This window comes from Triturus cristatus, chromosome 9 (genome assembly GCF_964204655.1).
Source record: "Triturus cristatus chromosome 9, aTriCri1.1, whole genome shotgun sequence".
NCBI lineage: Eukaryota > Metazoa > Chordata > Amphibia > Caudata > Salamandridae > Triturus > Triturus cristatus.
In genome coordinates this window covers 1,148,514,116-1,148,536,788 of record NC_140592.1, presented here as the reverse complement: position 1 = coordinate 1,148,536,788, position 22,673 = coordinate 1,148,514,116, and the positions used below count along the sequence as shown (strand labels likewise).

The 22,673-nt window shown below is 45.2% G+C and overlaps 1 protein-coding gene across 3 annotated transcripts in view; it reads right to left on the bottom strand.

The window, feature by feature from the left end:
* Positions 1 to 668: 668 nt before the first annotated feature.
* GANC (glucosidase alpha, neutral C) overlaps positions 669 to 22,673 on the bottom strand; it is a 386,043-nt gene continuing 364,038 nt past the window's right edge. For all 3 annotated transcript variants that reach the window (XM_085627093.1, XM_085627092.1, XM_085627091.1), the window contains exon 25: positions 669 to 2,585. In XM_085627093.1, the coding sequence (XP_085483219.1) occupies positions 2,476 to 2,585 (110 nt within the window). In that variant the 3' untranslated portion in view covers positions 669 to 2,475. The remainder of the gene's footprint in view (positions 2,586 to 22,673) is intronic.

Here is a 22,673-nt window from a genome sequence, read left to right as displayed (position 1 = left end):
TGAGGCAGGCGCAATTTGCGACCCCATTAGGAATGGCTAGCACTCACAGGGATGGTGGCAGGTTGGGGTCAAAAGACAACACATTGACTGTGACTGATTTTAAATAAAGCACTTTTTTATAAAATGTAGCCAGTTTTCACCAAAAGGAAAACGGGATGCATTTAAAAAAAAGAAAAATGAAACTTTTCAGTTTCATTTTTTAAGGGCAGGCAGTGGTCCCTGTGACAACTGCCTGCCCATAAAAATATTTTTTGACCCATTCACAAAGGATAAGGGGTCCCATGGGCACCCTTTCCTGTTTGCAAATGGTTTACCACCTACTTGCAGTAGGTGGTATATTGCAAGTGTTTTGCGACCGCAATTGCGGTCATAAAACATTCATACATACAAATGCGAGTTGCTCTTAGGAAGGGACGCCCTTGGCATGCCCCTTCCTAATAGCAAGTCGTAAACCTCATTTTACGAATCTGTAAAATGTACTGATTCGCAAAATGAGGTTTGTACATGGCCATGCCCTAAATTGCGGTCGCAAATGGGCCGATTGCCCGTTTGCGACCGCAACTTAGGGTCGTACATCTGGTCCTAAATGTCCAGCAGGAATGGATAAATAAAATCTAGGTAGAAAAACATATTTTATCGAAAGAAAACAAACATTTATGCAGACCAGCAATGACAGAACAGTATTTATTCTCAATGAAAAACCCAAATTAAACAGCCAGGAAAACAAGACGAAACTTAGAAGGATACATCCAGCAAAGACATGTCTAGAAATGAATAGGAAAAAAATAAACTCGACAGGCCAAAAAACACAGAAGAGCTCCTGGACTGCAGAGAGAACATTCAACAAGCCTAAGGAAAGAAAAAGACTACTGTGCATTAAGGATACTTCTAATTATTTCAATATATTTACTAGTAGTTTCAAGCTATAGATCGGACCTGGCTCGTCCGCTCACCAAATACTGATCATCAAAACGTGTTGTGTAATTAATTTAAAGTTATATACAACAACACAGAATAACCATAAAATAGGTTTGTCCTGGCGCTATTTAGAGAAAGTTAAAAACGTTAGTCACGGTTCCCTGTCTAGCATAAAAAATCTAAAATCGCATAAAAAAATTACACAATTTAAAACCCCCATCCATTCATTTTCCATTCACCATTTGATTAGCCATCGATAGACAATACGTCACTATTTCTGCTGTGTTCTATCTTCTGTTTCCTGAAGAAACATTATGCAAAAGCAAAGCTCATGAAGATCTTCCCACGCTAGCCACAAAAATGGCAACCACCTGCCCGTCCATCATACAGTTTTGTTTTTCCTGAATTGGCCAAATGAATAGCACAGGAAACGCATCTGTACAAATTTGCCAGTGATCTGTGTGTCAATGCTTTCCCACAGATAGTTCTGCCATTTCCCAAATTTATAAGAGCCATCAAATAGTGAGTTTTCAGGATGACCAACATATATGCAAATGCTGTCCAATTAAATTCATTATAGGTAAACTAACCACATACTCATTACAGATATCATGAAAGCTTGACTTGATGTTACTATGCATAGTTGATGAGCCCTTCATATTATGTATTACGTTTATACTGATGAGTTTAGGAATCATCTCATGTTTATTATATTTTAACATATTTCTCCCCAACACCAAAATTATTAATTTTAATAACTATTTATAGGTTTCAAATATATGAATTACCTACATTTGCTATTAAAAGTTTTAAAATGTTTTATTTTTTAAAATAAACACTGTTTACAGTATTTTACCATTGTAATTATTGCTGAAACCTCTTAAAACCCTATTACAATGACTCCAAAACTTCTAACATCTATTAACTCCCATGCAATTTGTCAGTTCATCATCCTAAATATGTTTAGGTGTAAAACATTTTCATAAATGAGCATTAATTCAGGTCTGTTTCTTCGAGTCTGCTTTTTCACCATGATTACAATAACTTATGATAATGTTCTAGGAATCTGTTAGAAAGAATCTGGGCTTTTTCTTGACATCAAAAATAAAAAGAGATTAATTTACATTTTTATACAGTGCACTATACTCATCATGGTATGCTTACAATTTAGAGATTTGATGGGATATAAATTATGTACAAAATTAAGGGAATTGACAATTTAGAGTTTAAAAAAAAAACTATTTATATTAATTGGGCTGAAGGAAATTAGAGGACACTGACTTAGGAAGAACAGGTTTAAGAGGAGTGTATTTTTTCTAATAAAACACATCATAGCAGATATTTACCAGCTTCTACTCAGTGTGGACTGATTAACACCGTTCAAATGTGCAATCAGAAAATAATGTAAACCATAGCGTGTTCATCCTGTACGAATTGTGGGCACATGCTTTGCTTGTCAACATAAGAAAAGGCAACCCAGGAGGATCACCAGAGGCTTGAATCTTACAAGAACATCAGATTTGTTGGCTTTGTTTCCAAGAAAGTATGATCATATTGTCACTTGATGTAGATCTCCCAGTCGGTGCCAACATTTAAGGACAATTTGTCTAGCATTAATACGGAAGTCTTGGTGTCATGAACAAAAGCCACTTCGTTCTTCTTTTTGCCTAAAGTCCAACAGAAAGAAAATAGAATGGGTGACAGAAAGACTGCATTCAAAAGTTCCTAAAAGAAATCAGTGACATTTCATGTTTGGGGCGAAAACATGGCATTTCATGAGAATGTTTCTGTAGTGACATTCTACTTTGAGCAAGAGGCCACAATTCAAAACCATGGAATATTCATTTTTCTCTATGGGTCAAACAGTACTTGAATAATTGTAGCAATATGCCTAAATATAAATAAATTGCTGTCAGATACAACAAATGTGAACAATTAATAGAAAATTTAAATTTTGAAGAACTGGTATTAGAAGAGAATATATAGAACTATCTGCTGAGCATCTGAAAGTGTCAGCCAAAAGTGCCTTCATTCAATCGATCCCATCGTGGAAGAAACCTCCTGTAAAAACTGCTCTTTACCTCTTTCTAAGGCGCTGGACTCTAGGAAACCCACTCATGATAGAGTCAGTTGGTGTATGTTTTTGATCAACTGTAGATCGCTCCCTGTCCATAAGCCTGAACTCTTTGCTTTCATCGACGATAGGAAACCAGATGCCGTATTCCTGATGGAAACCTAGCTCCATGCCGAGACAGGACCAGATCTTGGTCAGGCTATGCCCCCAGGAGAATGTATTGTACAGCAAGACCGTGAGAACAAGAAGGGGGAGGATTGGCAATTATTCTCAATGAAGAATTCAGCTGTCTACTGGTACCCACATATACCCAGTCTGTCATCTTTTCGATTACCTTTTACCCCACACCCACATTTTCTGGGATCTTGCTGTATAGGTCTCCCTGGCCTAGCAGCAATTGTCTCCACTCCATTCCTGAAGTGGCAGCAAATATTGCCTGAACCAGGACAAACTTTTCCTTATTAGGTGATTTCAAACTTCACCTGGAAGAACCAGCCAACGCCCAAACCGACAGACTCTTGCAGGATCTGATGGCCATCCAATTGTAACAAGGGGTGTTGGGACCCACCCATGAAAAAGGCCACCTACTTAATCTGGTTGTTTCTACGGACAACATGCTACAGGTTCTAGACTCATTACCCGTCACATGGTCTGATCAATTTTTGATCTTGCTTATCCCGAAATCAAGTCAGCCTCCTCTAAACCCTCCACCAGTCACCCGGGAAAGACTGAGCCTGGTCTAAATTGCCCACGGAAGCAAAAAACTGGTACTCAAGAATTCCAGACTATCTTTAGTCGCAGACCAGACTGTAGTGAATGACCAAGTTTACTTGTGATTAGAGTCCTCTCTTGACTCAGTGATCCCAAAACCCTATACTAGAATATACATCAGCTCCCTGGTATTCCCCGCAACTTTGGAAATTCAAGCAAGTTTGCTAAAAGGCAGAAAGGATGTGGAGAAGATACTATGGAGAGCCCTCCAAACAGAAATATCAAGACACTATCAGAATCTACCATTATGAAATCAAAAAAGCTCAAACTGTATATTTTGCAGACAACTAATTACTAGCTAAAAATGTTTCGCAAACTAAAAACCCTCTTAATGCCCTCATCTCCTGGTCCCATTCCGGAAGTTTTGTCTGCCCGGTGCAATGACATGACAGGACAAGCTACGTGATTCTTTCTATGTGGTGGGGGGATTGTTAACGGCGTTTTTGCACATTTTATAACTGTTTTAACATTGCGCCTGTGTTTGAAAGCTAAAATCAGTGGCATTGCCTGACACCCCTAGATTCTAGACTGACCTCGCGGTGTCCGTCTGTAAGAGCGGACCCGCCATATTCGAAGGTCAGCAGTCTAGCCTTTTTCTGCCCAGACCTACATAAGTAGCACGCTGGTGTGGCTGTGCGCCAAAGCTACGTGATTCTTTCTATGTGGTGGGGGGATTGTTAACTGCGTTTTTGCACATTTTATAACTGTTTTAACATTGCGCCTGTGTTTGAAAGCTAAAATCAATTGCATTGCCTGAAACCCCTAGATTCTAGACTGACCTCGCGGTGTCCGTCTGTAAGAGCGGACCCGCCATTTTCGAGGGTCAGCAGTCTAGCCTTTTTCCACCCAGACCTACATAATCAGCACGCTGGCGTGGCCGCGTGCCAAAGCTACGTGATACTTTCTATGTGGTGGGGGGATTGTTAACTGCGTTTTTGCACATTTTATAACTGTTTTAACATTGCGCCTGTGTTTGAAAGCTAAAATCAATTGCATTGCCTGATACCCCTAGACTCTAGACTGACCTCGCGGTGTCCGTCTGTAAGAGCGGACCCGCCATTTTCGGAGGTCAGCAGTCTAGCCTTTTTTCACCCAGACCTACATAAGCAGCACGCTGGCGTGGCCGCGCGCCAAAGCTACGTGATTCTTTCTATGTGGTGGGGGGATTGTTAACAGCGTTTTTGCATATTTTATAACTGTTTTAACATTGCCCCTGTGTTTGAAAGCTAAAATCAATTGCATTGTCTGAAACCCCTAGATTCTAGACTGACCTCACGGTGTCCGTCTGTAAGAGCGGACCCGCCATTTTCGAGGGTCAGCAGTCTAGCCTTTTTCCACCCAGACCTACATAAGCAGCACGCTGGCGTGGCCGCGTGCCAAAGCTACGTGATACCTTCTATGTGGTGGGGGGATTGTTAACTGCGTTTTTGCACATTTTATAACTGTTTTAACATTGCGCCTGTGTTTGAAAGCTAAAATCAATTGCATTGCCTGATACCCCTAGACTCTAGACTGACCTCGCGGTGTCCCTCTGTAAGAGCGGACCCGCCATTTTCGAGGGTCAGCAGTCTAGCCTTTTACCACCCAGACCTACATAAGCAGAACGCTGGCATGACTGCGCGCCAAAGCTACGTGATTCTTTCTATGTGGTGGGGGGATTGTTAACTTCGACTTTGCACATTTTATAATTGTTTTAACAATGCGCCTGTGTTTGAAAGCTGAAATCAATTGCATTGCCTCAAACCCCTAGACTCTAGACTGACCTCGCGGTGTCCGTCTGTAAGAGCGGATCCTCCATTTTCGAAGGTCAGCAGTCTAGCCTTTTTCCGCCCAGACCTACCTAAGCAGCACGCTTGCGTGGGCTCGAGCCAAAGCTACGTGATTCTTTCTATGTGGTGAAGGGATTGTTAACTGCGTTTTTGCACATTTTATAACTGTTTTAACATTGCGTCTGTGTTTGAAAGCTAAAATCAATTGCATTGCCTGAAACCCCTAGATTCTAGACTGACCTTGCGGTGTCCGTCTGTAAGAGCGGACCCGCCATTTTCGAGGGTCAGCAGTCTAGCCTTTTTCTGCCCAGACCTACATAAGCAGCACGCTGGCGTGGCCGCGCGCCAAAACTACCTGATTCTTTTTATGTGGTGGGGGGATTGTTAACTGCGTCTTTGCACATTTTATAATTGTTTTAACATTGCGCCTGTGTTTGAAAGCTAAAATCAATTGCATTGCCTGAAACCCCTAGATTCTAGACTGACCTCGCGGTGTCCGTATGTAAGAGCGGACCCGCCATTTTCGAGGGTCATCAGTCTAGCCTTTTTCTGCCCAGACCTACATAAGCAGCACGCTGGCATGGCCGCGCGCCAAAGCTACGTGATTCTTTCTATGTGGTGGGGGGATTGTTAACTGCGTCTTTGCACATTTTATAATTGTTTTAACATTGCGCCTGTGTTTGAAAGCTAAAATCAATTGAATTGCCTGAAACCCCTAAATTCTAGACTGACCTCGCGGTGTCCGTCTGTAAGAGCGGACCCGCCATTTTTGAGGGTCAGCAGTTAGCCTTTTTCCGCCCAGACCTACATAAGCAGCGCGCTGGCATGGCCGCGCGGGAAAGCTACGTGATTCTTTCTATGTGGTGGGGGGATTGTTAACTGCGTCTTTGCACATTTTATAATTGTTTTAACATTGCGCCTGTGTTTGAAAGCTGAAATCAATTGCATTGCCTGAAACCCCTAGATTCTAGACTGACCTCGCGGTGTCCGTCTGTAAGAGCGGACCCGCCATTTTCGAGGGTCAGCAGTCTAGCCTTTTTCTGCCCAGACCTACCTAAGCGGCACGCTTGCGTGGCCTCGCGCCAAAGCTAAGTGATTCTTTCTATGTGGTGAGGGGATTGTTAACTGCGTTTTTGCACATTTTATAACTGTTTTAACATTGCGCCTGTGTTTGAAAGCTAAAATCAATTGCATTGCCTGAAACCCCTAGATTCTAGACTGACCTCGCGGTGTCCGTCTGTAAGAGCGTACCCGCCATTTTCGAGGGTCAGCAGTCTAGCCTTTTCCGCTCGACCTACATAAGCAGCACGCTGGCGTGGCCGTGCTACGGACGAGTGCAGCGGGCACGCCCTTGGCGCACCTAAGGCTAGCCCGTCCGCGCACAGGCCTCACACAGCGCCAGCTATGCTGCCCAAGTTAACAAACGGGGTGATACCAGTGAGAAGATTTGCCACTCTAGTGAGGCGCTAAAACAGATTGGTAAGTCTGTGAGTGACAGGATTGGCACACCACGTTCGGAGGGAACAGCTGGCATTAGGGCTGACTTTGTCAGGAAAGATGTCATAGTGGGAGGATTGCTCAATGTTAGATCCCTACCTAAACATCATGTGGAGATCCAACTGCTACTTGACTCTCACTGTTTAGATACCCTTTTCATGACTGCAACCTGGACTCACTCAGGACTGGAAGTAGAACTAGGCCTGGCTTGCCCTCCAGGCTATAAAATTCTACATAAACCCCGAGCTAGAGGACGAGAAGTTGGGGTAGAGATTATTGTTAAGGAAGTCCTGGACTTCGTTCAATTGGAGATTGATAAAGTTGAAGGCTTCGAACTTTTTGGTTTCTCACTTAAAGACTCTAAAGGCTGCTTACTGGTGGGTATTATCTGCTACAGACCCCCCAGGAGCGGTGAGCTCACCTCATTTGCAGGGACTGATAGACGTTATTTGCAATATGGGCCTTACCCAATCTAATCTGTTCATCATGGGTGGTTTTAATCTATGGTGTAACGGAAACCTGGATTCCGGATCCAGCAACCTTATCCACGCCTGTGACTGTGCCAATGGATTAATGAAGCCACCCATAAGGGGGGGAATACACTGGACTTGGTCTTCTCTAAGGAACAGGCCCTGGGAGCAGTAGAGATCCTCCCGGTTGGCTGGTCTGACCATCACTTGGTCAAGTTCCAGATACTTGACCCTAGAAGGGTACGGCCTGTCACCAGTGAGGTAAGGATGTTTAGGAGTAGAGAATGGAAGGAACTTCTTAAAAGAAAGACTAGTTCCTCCTCGGTTTTCTCCTTTGGAAAGGATTTTAATAATGGAAGAACAGTGGAAGACAATTATATTGACTTCTGTGACCAGATTAAAAGCCGACTTGACCAGATCGCTCCCATAAAAAACTGTAAGAAGATCATCAGACCGTCAGCCTGCTGGTACAATGATCATCTTAAATCTTTGAAACTAATCTGCCGGTAGGCTGAGAGGAATTGGAGGAAGATTTACTCGGATGAGGATAAGTCCTCCTGGAAGGCTACAATAGTGGAATACAGGAAGGGAATCGATCTGGCAAAATCTGAATACTTTGCTAATACCATTCCAAATTCCAAAAACAACTCCAGAACAATCTTCAAAATAGTGAAGGATATGACTGTCCCTGAATGTACACAATCCAAAATTATGCCAACCCAAGCTTTGTGTGATAGCTTATCAACTCTCTTTATGGAGAAAATTAGCAACATCATTGATGGACTGAAGATGAATAATCTTTCGAGGAAAGATGGCCCCACTGTCAAAATTAATGAGGCACAGGATTTAGGAAAGGCAAAAAGGGTAGAGTTAGGTCTAATGACATCCCTGAACTACTTTGAGCCACTCTCGGAGGAGGTTTTTAATAGAACTGCTGTAAGTGTCACTTCGGGATCCCCTTTAGACCCTCTTCCACAAAAAATCTGGAAGGAGTTGGGTTCTGAGCTTTTTCCCACTCTGCATCTGATCTGTAATAGCTCTCTAACTTCTGGATTAGTACCATCGTGTTGGAAATGGGCGGTGGTCACCCCACTCTTGGAAAAAATGACACTGGACCGGACCTGCGCTGGTGACTACAGACCAATCTCTCTCTTACCATATCCGATTAAAATCATTGAACGACTGGTCAGCAAGACTCTGTCTCAGTTCCTGGAATCCAACTCCAGGTTGGACGATGTTCAATTCGGTTTTCGACCTGGTCATGGAACTGAGACTGCTTTGGTGACCGTGTTAGACGATCTTCGACTGCGGGCAGACAGGGGACAATCGGGCATTCTTATTTTGCTTGACCTGTCTGCCGCTTTCGACACAGTCAACCTTGACATTTTGCTGACCAGGTTGGAAGAAGTCTGGGTATCAGGGATGGCCCTAGAATGGTTTTGCTCCTATCTATCTGACAGATGTCAGGCGGTTTCCCTCCCCCCATATCAATCTAAGTTCTCCAACATCCACCATGGCGTTCCACGGGGATCGGCAATAAGCCCTATTCTTTTCAATATTTATATGAGACCCTTGATTGGAATTATAAAGGCGCATGGTGTGAAATTGGTGAACTATGCTGACGACACCCAACTCTTCTTCTCCCTAGAGGGAAATCAGTTGATTCCTTTGGCAACATTTCATGATTGCATGCAGGATACTGCCCACTGGCTAAGAGCCAACTCACTTCAATTCAATTCAGATAAGACTGAAGTCTTATATTGCTCCGTAGGGAGGGTCCCTCCACCTTTTCCTGACACTTTTTGGCCTTCTACAACGACGTCTACTCTGGTTCCGGCTAAAGCAGTACGTAATCTGGGAGTTATGCTTGATGCTATCTTAACTCTGGAAATACATGTAAATAAGGTAGTGGGGAACTGCTTCTCCCTGATTAGAGCTTTGAGGAAGAGTCTCCCGTTGCTACCAAAGACGGCAAGAGTGCTGGTCGTTGGTAGTATCATCCTCAGTAGACTGGACTACTGTAACGCCCTACTGTTGGAAGCCCCTAAATTCTTGATTGAACGCCTTCAAAGAGTTCAAACTGTGGCGGACAAATTGGCACTGATGAAACCACGACGCTCGTCAGGCTCATTGGCCCTTGCAGAGCTTCCTTGGTTGCCAATAATGCAGAGGGTTCAGTTTAAGTCTCTATGCTTGGTCTTCAAGGCCCTTCATGGCTTTGGACCCATACCTCTCCAAGAGACCTTCACATGGTATACTCCAACAAGGTGTCTCCGCTCCGCCACCGCTTGTCTGGTGAAAGTCCCGAAAAATCGAAAAGCCAAGTCAGGAGGCAGGGCGTTCAGCTCAGCTGCTGCCAAACTCTGGAACAGCCTTCCTTCGGAATGTAGACAGTCCCATGATCTTCTGCAGTTTAGGAAGAAGATCAAAACATGGCTGTTCCCCAGAGCTTGATAGCTTTGGAATTGCCCTGCTTAACTTATTCCCGTTGCTCTCCTCCACTGTCTGAAGTTGATTCATGTACTATAGCACCAAGATACCCGTTGGGTGATAGCCGCGAAGAGAAATAAGACAATTTTTGATTAGTTGCAACTTGTCTCTGAATACGACATCAATTAACCAAAGCAAAATGAGCGCATTCTACCAACCTGACCGCTTTTCCCTCCTTGACATCAGATAGCCCCTTAGATAATTGGAGCAAAATAAAATCAGGCTCTCCCAAAGATCGAGCCCCCCTGCGTATCTTAGCCAAAGGGGAAGAAGAAATACTCCCTACCTTGCTCGAAACTAGGAATTTTTCCTCAAACATTGGCTTTGTCCTGGTTGCATGGAAACACGCCATGGATAGTCACTTCTGACAAAAAGTCCAATTTGGATCCTCTCAACCTAGCAAACTACCGCCCAATACCCTTTCTGCCTGGGTATTATTTAAAAAACAAGATATTTAGCATTTTACATAGACTGGCTTTGGTCCTATCATGGCAGAGAGACCACTCTCCTAGCATTAGTTAAAGAAGCCAAAAGGCTCTTAGATCAGGGGGGTTCGGCAGCAATTATCCTCCTAGACTTCAGCTCTGCATTTGACAACGTAATTCATAACATTCTTGCAGAAAGATCACAGAGTGCTGGAATCGCCGGATCAGCTTTAGCCAGGCTTAGGTCCTTTCTGAAAGACAGGACCTTTCAGAATTTCAAGGGTGATTGTGCCTCTGACAGCCTCCCCTTAAATGTGGCGTTCCCCAGGGCCTGTTCGGCCCACTCTCATTAATTTATATATGAGACCTCTGGTAATGATCGTCCTTCCCTTTAGGATTTCATTAATATCGTGGGTGCACAATACACAACTGGTCTTTCCCCTCACCGAGAGTCATGACCTCGCATCCACCTCATTAGGCCCCTGTCTAGAGACAGTCGCTAACTGGATGAAGAGCTCCTGTCTCAAATTAACTGGAGATAAACCTGAGCTCATGGTCCTGGGCAATAATCCAAATTCCTCTATTAATTTAGACTGACCGAGCTTTCTTGGTCTCCCCTCCGATCCAAAATCAACCATAAAGAGCCTGGGAATGTGGCTGAAAAGTTCCCCAACATTTGTTTTCTTCTTTTTTTTCCAGAGTTTTAGATAGCGTAAATTTAACCCGAAGATAATCAGGTATCAGAGCGCTTTACATGAGCACCAGTTGCGTTACACAAGGATACATTCATTTTTGTTAGACACGGGGAGATTAAGTGATCTGCCCAGGATCACAGGATGTTGAGCGTCATTGCCGAGACTCAAACTTGGTTCCCCAGATTTGAGGTCGACCGCCCTAGCCATTAGACCTAATCGGCTCCCAAACCGTAAAACTTGTTGCTACATGTTATGGCATGTTGAAGATGCTACGCAAAATTTCCCCCCTTCTGCAGGTAGTACAGAACTCTGCCGCTAGGCTACTGTACAATATCTTGAGGCCCCAATCTGCATGACAAGCCTTACGCCTCCTTCATTGGCTCACTGTGCCCAAAAAGATAACATTTAAATCACTCTTTTTCTCCTGCAGGGCACTGCGTAATGAAGGGCCTTCGATCATTCGACCACTGGTGTCTCCCTACATTGCCGGGAGATCACTGCGCTCTTATAACACCCACACCCACTTGGTTAAGACCCCGCTATAAAGAGAGCAAAATTTAGAAGGTGAGCCTTCTCATATAATGCTGCTAAGCTATGGAATAGTCTCCCTTTCTCTCTCAAAGGGAGGAGTTAATTCGTTTTGCTGCCAGTTGGCGAGGAGAAATTCAGAGTAACCTAAGATTTTCAGAGCTGTAGCAGTGGACTGCAAGGCAGCACTTTAATTGGCGCGGAGGAACGGGATAATCCCAGGACTGTGGATAAACTGTGCCCAAGGGTGGCAATTATATATATATATATATATATATATATATATATATATATATATATATATATATATATATATATATATATATATATATATATATATATATATATATATATATATATATATATATATATATATATATATATATATTCACTTAAAAAACCATAGGTTACACACATGTTATAGTTAGCTGGACATTTCACTCGTGAAAAACCATTGAAATTCCCCCGTTATAGTTAGTGGAGGCAACTATAACTCACGCGACCGCAATCCTCTGCTGATGACGTCAGATATTACATCACTGTATTTAGACACTTATTTACCCATGTCTTCTTCCATTAATTTTTAGCTATACATATATTACAAATATTTTTTTTTCAGAAAGACACATATGTCATCAGTGATGTAATATCAGACGTCATCAGCAGAGGATTGCGGTCGCGTGAGTTATAGTTGCCTGCACTAACTATGACGGGGGAATTTCAATGGTTTTTCACGAGTGAAATGTCCAGCTAACTATAACATGTGTGTAACCTATGGTATTTTAAGTGAATTTGCAAGGTTTTTTAAATGCTAATTCCTAACTATAACGTGTGTGAAACCTATGGTTTTTTCAGTGAATTTGTACGATTTTTTAAATGCTAAGTTATGTATTTTTTTTTTTTTTTTTAAGGTTTTTCACCGTGCGTGTACCGTACGCGCACGGTGCGCTTTGCGCACCGTGCGCGCTGCTGTGGGCGCGCATTGCGCTTCGCGCACCGCACGCCCACGTTACGCAGTTCGCGGAATTTTTTCGTTTCTACCGTACGCGCACGCTACGCGCACTCCGCGAATTTTCGAAACAAAATTAAAAGAAATTTTGGCCCTTGGGGGTCCTTCTGGGACCCCCTGACAAAGGCTAGGGGGTCAGGAATTGTCCACCCTGCCCCCTTTTCACGTTCTCCACCTTTGTTTTTCACCCCCTCAGACTGCGAGAGACAAAATGGCGGCCGACACTTCCTGGTTTCGACCGATTCGAATGTTTACTAAGATCTAACAACCAATCAGAATCGCGCTCGCGCACGGCAGCGTGCGCGTACGGTAAGTTTTACCGTACGCGCACGGTGCGCGCTTATAGATATATATATGCTTTTAAATGCTATTTTCTCAGGAAATACTGAACAGATTTACACCAGACCTGCAAAAGGCACATCCCTGACCTGAGGACTACCTCTCTGCCAAATTTCAAGTAATTCTGTTCAGCCGTTCGGGCTGTAGCTTGGACTAAAGGTCCTATGGAAAAATGCATGGGGACCCCCCCTTTTTCTCAGCCCCCGCTTGACGAATCCCCCCGAGACTTTCAGGGAAGGAGCGGAGCGCCCCACCTATTTTGAAAATTTCGCGAGGATTCGTCAATCGGCGCCAAAGTTATTCCAAATAGAATGTTGCGGATTTCCTATGGAAACACGATCCTAACTATAACTATCTACTGGCGACCGCCAGTATATAATATATAAATATATATATATTATGTGTGTACATATATATATATATATATGCAGTTCATGGATTTGAATACATTAAGCACATACAGCTCACAGAGGAATACTGCACTCAGATAATGGCTTCAATCATTGATACTCATCGCAAGGCAGCTTAGTGTTGTATTTGGGTGTTGAGTCTGTTATGTCTACATTACAGAGAGCACTTGAAACAACGTTCCTTTTTATTCTTTCTGGCAAGGCACTAGCAACTAGACATAACACAGAAATGCAGCTGTTGTTTATGAGCACACGTCTTGTCATATAGATGAGCACTAGAGTAAAAACACACACATGGAAGAGGTGTTCTGAGACAAGATTACTGCATCTGCTGAGATGTAGATAATCCATCTATGTATGCTAAGGTACGGGGTCTGCCACTAATCCCAGAGATCTTTGATACATAATCATTTAGCTTCAGTAATAGGGCAGGGGGGTTTAGGCTACTCTGTCGTATATAATGACAGGGCTTTTCATGGTGCAAGGTTTATTAGCCATGCTAACAGTATTTTTAGTATGCATTTGTTTGTGAATTGTGGCACGAATACTGCATTTCAAAGTATGATAGTTTAAATAAACATTCTAAACTTCCTTCGTGTCTCCTGGTTATTTTATTGTGAACAAGTACAAGTGAAAAGAGCAAAAGGGTGTGTCCTGTTACCGCGATCCCTTAGAGGGTCGAGAGTGTTGGGTTCTGGGGTGCCAATTCACTTGTTTCTCTGGTAAGGTTAAGAGGGCAAGTGAGGCACTATAGCTAGTCAGACTTGGGCTCATGGATACTAAGGTAGTAAGATGACTCAGTCCTTACATACAGATGTTCTATGGTCCCAAGCATAGTTCTGTTCCAAAGCAGAATCCCTGCAACACGTTGAACTCTGATGAACAAGTTACTTACCTTCGGTAATGCCTTATTTGGTAGAGACTATATATAACTGCAAATTATGTACCTTTGAATATCCCCTAGGTGTTAGACTGGATCCAGAAAAATTTGAACAGGGTAGGTAGCATCAAATGGCTCAGTGTCTGTGTCGTAGGCATCTCCGGCGCTGGATATCGCATACGTGGTGCCAGTGTAGGTGCCAATACAGCTTGCGGACATCAATTTCCTTTGTGACTATTTCAGTGCCAGAAACACAGAGCCATGTCAGAAGGCTGATCAACCAGGGTGCCTATTCCAAGGGTCTACAAGGACCTTTTAGGAGAAAAAAGTCCAGTACTCAAAATGGGGAAAATGGGAGGGTCAGTAGGGAATCTGTGGCTAGACAGTCTCTACTAGACAGGTGTTAGAACTGGGGGTCTCTATTTGGCAGAGGTAGGTACCTTTGACCAAATAGGGACCCTTGCTTCTAGTCAGGGTAAGGGGGTACACTCCTAAAATAACCCCTGCTCACCCCCTTGGTAGCTTGGCACGAGCAGAGAGGCTGATATCAGAGGCAGTGTGTAAAGAATGTACGACGTTATTTCGCCGCCTTTTTCCCCGCTTGGAATCACAACGCGGTCGTTACAACGACCGCGTTGTGATTCCGCATACCATTACTCCGCAAGTCGGAACAATGGATGTTGGAATAGTATAATTTACTATTCCAACTCCAGTGTGTGCGGACACTAGGGAAGGTGTTGGATTTTTTAATCTAACACCTCCCCCCCCCCCCTCCGCAAGTCGTTCTTCCGACTTGCGGAGTAATGGTATGCGGAATCACAACGACCGCGTTGTGATTCCAAGCGGGGAAAATGTTTCGGGGTAAACGTTGTTTACCGTGTGTAAAGCATTTGTGAACACATACGGTAACCCAGTGACAACACTACAGATGGACATCACACAAGTTGTAGTATAAAAAAAGTATTTTTATATAGACTTAACAAAAGACCACAAACGACAAAAATCCACAATACTGTACTTTAAAAATGGTAGAATTAACTTAGTTCTCTTAAGATGGCAAAATGCGACACTTTGAGTTCAATGTACCTTTGGATGCGTAACGCTATACACCGAAAGGGTTGCAGGGAAGGTGATGCGTCGGTTTCTTACATGCAAGAACGGTGATGCGTCGGGTCCCTACTGATGCGGAGGGGATGTGTCGGTTCTTCTTGGCGTGGGGAGGTGATGCGTTGGTTTCTTACTGCGCTTCCGTGGCGATGCGGCCCGCAACGCCGTGATGCGAAGAAGATCCGGTGAAATGAAACAAAATGGCGTCTTTTCCTTGATGCGACACGATGCGTGCCCGCCCGAAGGCCGGGCGGTGACTCAACAATTCTTCTGAGCCGCGACAGGCCCTGCGACACGCTTCCCGGTGATGCGGCGGCATCTGATGCGCCGTCAATCCTCTTCTCCGGCGATGCGAGGCGCTTCGGCAACGATGCGACAACTGCAGCGGCGACACGCTTTCCCAACGATGCGATGACAGCGGCTGCGGCAGCGACACGCTTCTCCGATGATGCGGCGTCGTCTGGTGCGACGTCGATCCTCTTCTCGATGCGAGGCGCTTTCGCGTTGTGAAGCGACAGCGGCAGTTCGACGACACACTTCTTCATTGTGGGTCGCGCTGCCAACTCCTTGCAACACGCAGTCCCTCAGAAAGCCCAACACAACTGCAGGCACTTCCAAAGAACTCTTGGGGAGCTGGTGGGTGAAGTCTGTTGTCCCTGAGACTTCAGCAAGAGGCAAGCTCTATCTCAAGCCCTGGGAGATACTTCACAAGTTGAATGAAAGTAGCACAAAGTCCTTTCTCCTCTCTTTGGCAGTCAGGCAACCACTGCAGGCCAATCCCTCATGCTTAGGGATAGTCTCTCCTCAGTCTCTCTGGATCATCTCCTCAGCAAAGGTTTCTTCTTGTTTCCCAAAAGTGATCTAAAGTTCTGGGGTCTGGGCCCCCCTTTTTATACACAGTTTCTCTTTGTTCTCTGATGGCAGTTCTGGTCAGTCCTGGAGCACTCTGTTTACATGACTCCTTCTTTCCTTTCACAGTGCAGGGCAGGGACATCAGATGCACCACAGGAGGTGGAGCCAGCAATGTGGAGGGAAGGCACAGCTCTATTCAGGTCCCAGGTGCAATTTGTCCCACCCATCTACATGCAGATCTCTCTATTCAGCCCTGTGCTGACTCACCCTGTCTCCTGGAATCCCCCAGCCCCTGTCACTCAAACTTCAGAAAAGGAATACACAACCTAGCAGAGGCAGGCTTGGATAGTTAGACAAGAAAATACCCACTTTCTAAAAGTGGCATTTTCAAGCACAGAATGTTAAAATCAACTTCACTAAAAGATGCATTTTATCATTCTGAGTTCAGGCACACTAAACTCGAATTTCTACCTAGTTCCCTGAGTCAGTTAGGATTATAAGATGTAATAAATCAAACTTTCTGGCCTATGGGGAACAGGTAGCCTTGCAATAGTGAAAAACGAAAATGGCTGTAATTCACTATTAGGACATGCCATACGCAGCAGGGCTTGTCCTACCTTTTACCTACAATACACCCTGCCCTTGGACCTACCATAGGGGTGACTAATATGCAGAAAAGGGAAGGTTTAGGGACTGGCAAGTGGGTGCACTTACCCAGTCGCCATGGCAGTACCAGACTGCACAGTGGCTCTGCAATGGCAGACCTGAGAGACACTTTTACAGTCTTCTCTTGTGGGTGGCACAACCAGTGCTGCAAGCGCACCAGCAGCATTTGGTTTACAAGCCCTGGGCACACTCAGTGCACTGTACTAGGGTCTGACAAGTAAAGCAAATCAGCCAATCATGGAGTCACTAATCCATACATACATTTACCATAAGGACAGCATATGCACTTTAGCACTGATCAGCAGTGGTAAAGTGCCCAGAGTCGTAAAACCAACAAAAGCAGGTCACACAAAATACAGGAGGAAGGCAAAAAGTTCAGGGATGACCCTGCAAAAAGCTCCAAGTCCAACAACAGGCGTCACCCAATGAAAGTAACCTGTTCATCTGATAGAGACTTGTAGTTGCAGATTTCTTACCTTAGAATAGATACCAGTGGGCCTGCGAACTGGCTCAAACCAAAAAATCCTGGAGGACCGAACGTGCAAAGTGCCTAACATGACAGAATGTTTGGTAAACATGTGCAAGGATGCCACATAGCAGCCTGACAGATGTCCAGGACAGGTACTCCACAAGGTAATGCAGTAGACTCAGATTTGGCTATGATGGAATGAGCCCACAAGCCCTTAGGGCGCTACTTCTTGGCTAATGTTTAGCAGGTCTTTATGTATGGTACAATCCACCTGGAGATGGTCCGTTTCTGTACAGATTTCCCCTTCTTCGTTCCAGTGAACTCAAGAAAGAGCTGATCGTTCACCTGCTGTTCTTTGAAGCAATCGATATAGAATGACAGTGCCCTTTCAGGTTTCAGATGATGGAGTCTTTCTTCCTCCTTGGAGGGGTGAGTAGGAACAAAAGAAAGTTGGTAGCGTTGTGTTCTAGCCGACGTGGAAAGGTGTCACCGCCTGCGGTAGATTAGAGGCATGGGTTCGGAGAACCAGTTTGCTGGAGAAGAACATGGTGTATGGAGGAGGGTGAACAGAAAGAGCCTGTATCACGCTGAACCACCTGGCCAATATGATGGCCACCAAGAAGATTGTCTTGATCATCAGAAGTCACAGAGGGCAGCTATGCATGGGTTCAAATGGGAAACGTATCAAATAGGTTAAAACAAACTGAAGATCCCATTGGGGCATAACGAAAGGTTTAGGAGGTAACGTGCTGAAGACCTTACAGAAAACATGTCACAACATGTGACTTTCAAAGGGGGGGGTTGGTCCGGCAACCGCAAAAAGACCAATTTGGCTGAAAGATACCCCTTAACTGTGCTAGGCCTTGCTGGGCTTAGGACAAAACAAACAACAGCACTTCGGACAAGGTTGCACATAGTGGGTCCACATGTTTCTCAACACGCCAAGCTACAAACCTGTCCCCCTGACAGGCGTATAAAGTTTTTGTTGATGAAGGCCAGGCTGCCAAGATGATCTCACCAACTTCAGGAGGAAAGTTGTAGACCCTCAACTATCACCGCTCAACTCCAACCTGGAGAGTGTGCTGGTTTGGGTGCAGAACCCTCCCCTATTACTGCGACGGGAGGTCCTTCCCAAGGGGCTGCCTGATCGGAGAACAGGTGAACATGCCCAGGATACTATACTCTCCTCACCCAACAGGATGACTAGGGCCAGGTTGGTTCTTATCTTTTTCAGAACTCAGGGGAGGTGAGGTATTAGTAGGAATGTGTAGAGGAGTCCCATATTCTAGTCTAATTGAAATGGGTCTCCGAGCAAGAGCCAATTTGGAAACTCCAGTAGGCAGAAGTGCTAACATTGCATGTTCTCTGCGGTAGCGAATAGATCTAGGCAAATTACCCCCCACCGCCACGCCAGTCCTGAAAGAGACCTTGAGCCAACTCCGGAGGCAGATGTCATGTGTGGTCCACGAGGCATCAACAACTGAGTTTGTATGTCCTGGTGTTTAGAGATTCTGCAAGGTGATGCAGACCAGGAATATGTCTGGACATTGCAGCCATGTCCAGAGGCGTAGAGCCTCCTGGCACAGGGTCCAGGATTTAAACACAATAAAGTCACCCAAGACTGTATTTTGCTTATTACATATCACTCTTGATTGCACTCAAACCAATCTGCTATTGGACATTACACAAAAATGTAACAGGATGTCCTCACACACCACCAGGTGTCATACTTCATTATAGGATAACCCATGCTCTTCATGCTTGATGGACAGTGGGCTTACACCTGAAGTCAGAGAGGCACCTCTACCTAAGAACGGGCCCGTGATCTAAATAGACTAAAAACCAATGTAATATCCTAAACAGACCTTCATATTTACTAGAAATATCACTTAGTATTAAAAACCAAACGTGGAGATAAGGGTAATTAGTATCCCATCACCACTGTACCATCAACATGTGTCTACCTGATGGCTAATGCGAGTCCATGGCATTCTTCAGGATGGAAACACGGGATTCAGGTATGGCAAATATACACTAGTACGCCGCTACTAACAAAAGGGTGCTCTTTGTCAACCTTTTATGAATCAGGCCCATAAGTACCTGACTCAGAATACAAAGATATGGTTTTGGGACCTCTTAAGTTAGGTAGATCCGGGTATGTAGAAATGACCATCAGCATGCAACATTTCCATGCTTGGTGAAAAAGTGACACTGTACACGTGAAACAACAATATTTACATGTGTATTAAATTGTGAGACCAGCTCACAATCTCATCCCACTATCTGGTCATCCGGGCACCGTGGAGGAAGGGATCAGGAACCCCTGTAGTCAAACTCTAAAGATAGCAATACGGGAGGAAGGGTATTTTCACTTTCAGTGAGTCACAATGTCTACCCCCATTCGAGGTGCCATACATCAAGGGATCAATATCCCTAAACACATACACCTTCTTACTTTGTCAAGGTGCGTCTGCTCCTTCCTCCTGACATGCAAGGAAGTATTGGCCCCAGTCATTCCCACCAATGTAGAAGAGGTTCCCCTTCCATCAAGGCCCCCCTTTTTTATACAAAGGCAGAGGCCAAGGAAGAGGGAGCACAAAAGGGCATATCAATAAGCGATGGCTAGATAGCTTCTGAAAAAACTGTTGACTTTAGCCATGCATGGCTGCAGAGTACCACCGTTAAAGCTACGTCCTTGCCCAGCAAGTCTGTTGTATCCAGCCTGCATCGGATGGCAAACTTTGCTGGGTCCTTGCCATCGGCGATAGCCTGGTTCAAGATGGCTCTGGCCTCATCCAAGACCATAGGCAGTACTTCTGCAACAGAGTCCCGTACAGTGTAGTTATCTCTGCCCAAGAAGCATGTGATGTTCACTAACTGAACCTGGGCTACATCTGTATCTAGGCTACAGGATAACACACCAGGACCGAACCAATAAAAGCTGAGGTGAAATTGCCATCATCTACAAGGACACCATCTGCTGTACGACCGCCTAAGGCTTCTCGACCCAGATAATGTAGCATCTCAACTTCCACCTCCACTCATATGGAAAAAGCTCAATCAGAGACACCCTCACCCACAGACCATCAGAACCATGCCCCAGCTTCTGCAAAGCCATCCCTGACCTCATCACCCGATCGTCATTGACTCCCGAGCACTACATCTTGCTAGGGGATCTTAACGTACAACTCGACGGCCCCAGCGACACTACAGCTGACTTCTTGGAAAGTATGAACAACACGGGCCTCAAGCAACTTGTCACCAACTCTACCCACATCGCAGGAGAGGCGCTCAACCCCAATTTCACGTCCAGCAACAGAAGCAAGTACAACCACGTCTCGCAGCTCTCTTGGACCGACCACTACAGCATCCACTTCACCATCTCAGGGCCTACCAACACTGGCACAAGGCCCCCAGCTCCAGCACAGAAAATGAAAAAAGATATCAGAATACAAGTGGAACAATGCTCTCAACTCCCACCTCCCAGACACAACATCTAACCCAGAACATGCTTCGAAGAACTCCCAGTGAATTACAGAATGCGCTGACACAATCGGCCCCACCAAGCCCGAATCCTAAGGCCTGCCAGAAGAGCCAGCTGGTTACAGCGGAGCTGAAATCCACCGAATGCAACTGCCAGCAACTAGAAAGGAAACGGCAAACCAGCAAAGAGACAGGAGACCATACCACCTTCAAGACAGCACTCAACCAATACCATCACATCCTGAAAGAAACAAAGAAGAATGACCTAGCACACCACATAGAAGCCAGCACAAACTGCAGCATGGTACTCTTCAATATCATGAAAGAGTTCTCCCACCCGCACCCCCTCCCAAGAACTGTGTAACACCCTGGTGGACTTCTTCCATGACAAGATCTAAGTCATCTACGAAAACTTTAAACCTGAACCCCCCACCACCGATAGCCTCAGCATGCTCACACCGACAAACAAAAATACCCAACACCTGTTCACCCATAGGGACCTTCACACAACTCAAGCCACAATTTATATAATGAAATCCGTGCACTCTAGAGCACCCACAGACCCCTGTCCCCACCACACCCTTAAACCTCAGGAGCAAGATGATTGGCGACGAGCTCAAGAAAGTCCTGAACACCTCCATCACCTCAGCCTCCTTCCCTGAGGACTGGAAACACGCTGAAGTGAAGCCCCTCCTGAAGAAACCATCCGCCGACCTAGCAGAATCGAAGAACTACAGGCCCATCCCCCTGCTCCCCTTTCCAGTGAATGTTCTCGAGAAGGCAATCAACCAGCAAATCACCAAACACCTGGAACACAACAGCCTCCCGGACCCCTCCCAATCTGGATTCCAAGCCAACCAAAGCAGTGAGACAGTCCTGATCGCAGCCACCAATGACACCAGGGCCTTCCTGGACCACAGCAAAACGGAAGCCCTCATCCTCCTGAACCTGTCAGCTGCTTTCGACATCATCCCTCATCACATCTTGATCAAACAAATCCACCACATTGGAATCTAGGGAGACGCCTTCAAATGGATCGCCTCATAGCTCACCGAAAGAACCCAGAGAATCCGTCTCCCGCCGTTCACCTCAGGAACTAAGAAGATCATCTGCAGTGTCCCCCAAGGAACGTCCCTCAGCCCTACCCTCTTCAACACGTCCTTGGCCCCCCTTGGCCAACACTGTCAGATCGCACATAGTCAATATCATCTCCTACCACGACACCCAGCTCATCCTCTAGCTGTCAAAGTCCCCTCAACTACCAGAGCAAACTTCCACAAATGTATCAGGAAAGCCGCCGACTAGATGAAGGACAATTGTCTCAAGCTCAACACGGACAAGACGACAGTCCTCATTTTTGGGAATAGCACCTCACCCTGGAATGATTCATGGTGGCCTGCTGAACTTGGCCCATTCCCCGCCAAACAAACCAAGCTCGCAACCTCTGCATCATCTTGGACAGCAAGCTATTTCTGAAGAAACAGGTAAACTCAATCTCTCCCACCTACTTTCACATCCTCCCGATTCTCCGCAAGATTTTCAAGTGGCTCCTAGTAAACACCAGAAGGCCCTCATCACCAGCAGGCTAAACTATAGGAACACACTCTACGTAGGAATCACACCTCCTGAAGAGACTACAGACAATACAAAACTCAGCAGACAGATTCATCCTCGACCTTCCCAGACGGACCCACATCACACCCCACCTCAAGAAGGTACACTGGCTATCCATCCAGACGACATGCCAGTTCAAGATGTTGAATCACATGTACAAAGCCCTGCACAACAAAGGATAAGCATACATCAACAAACGCATGACCT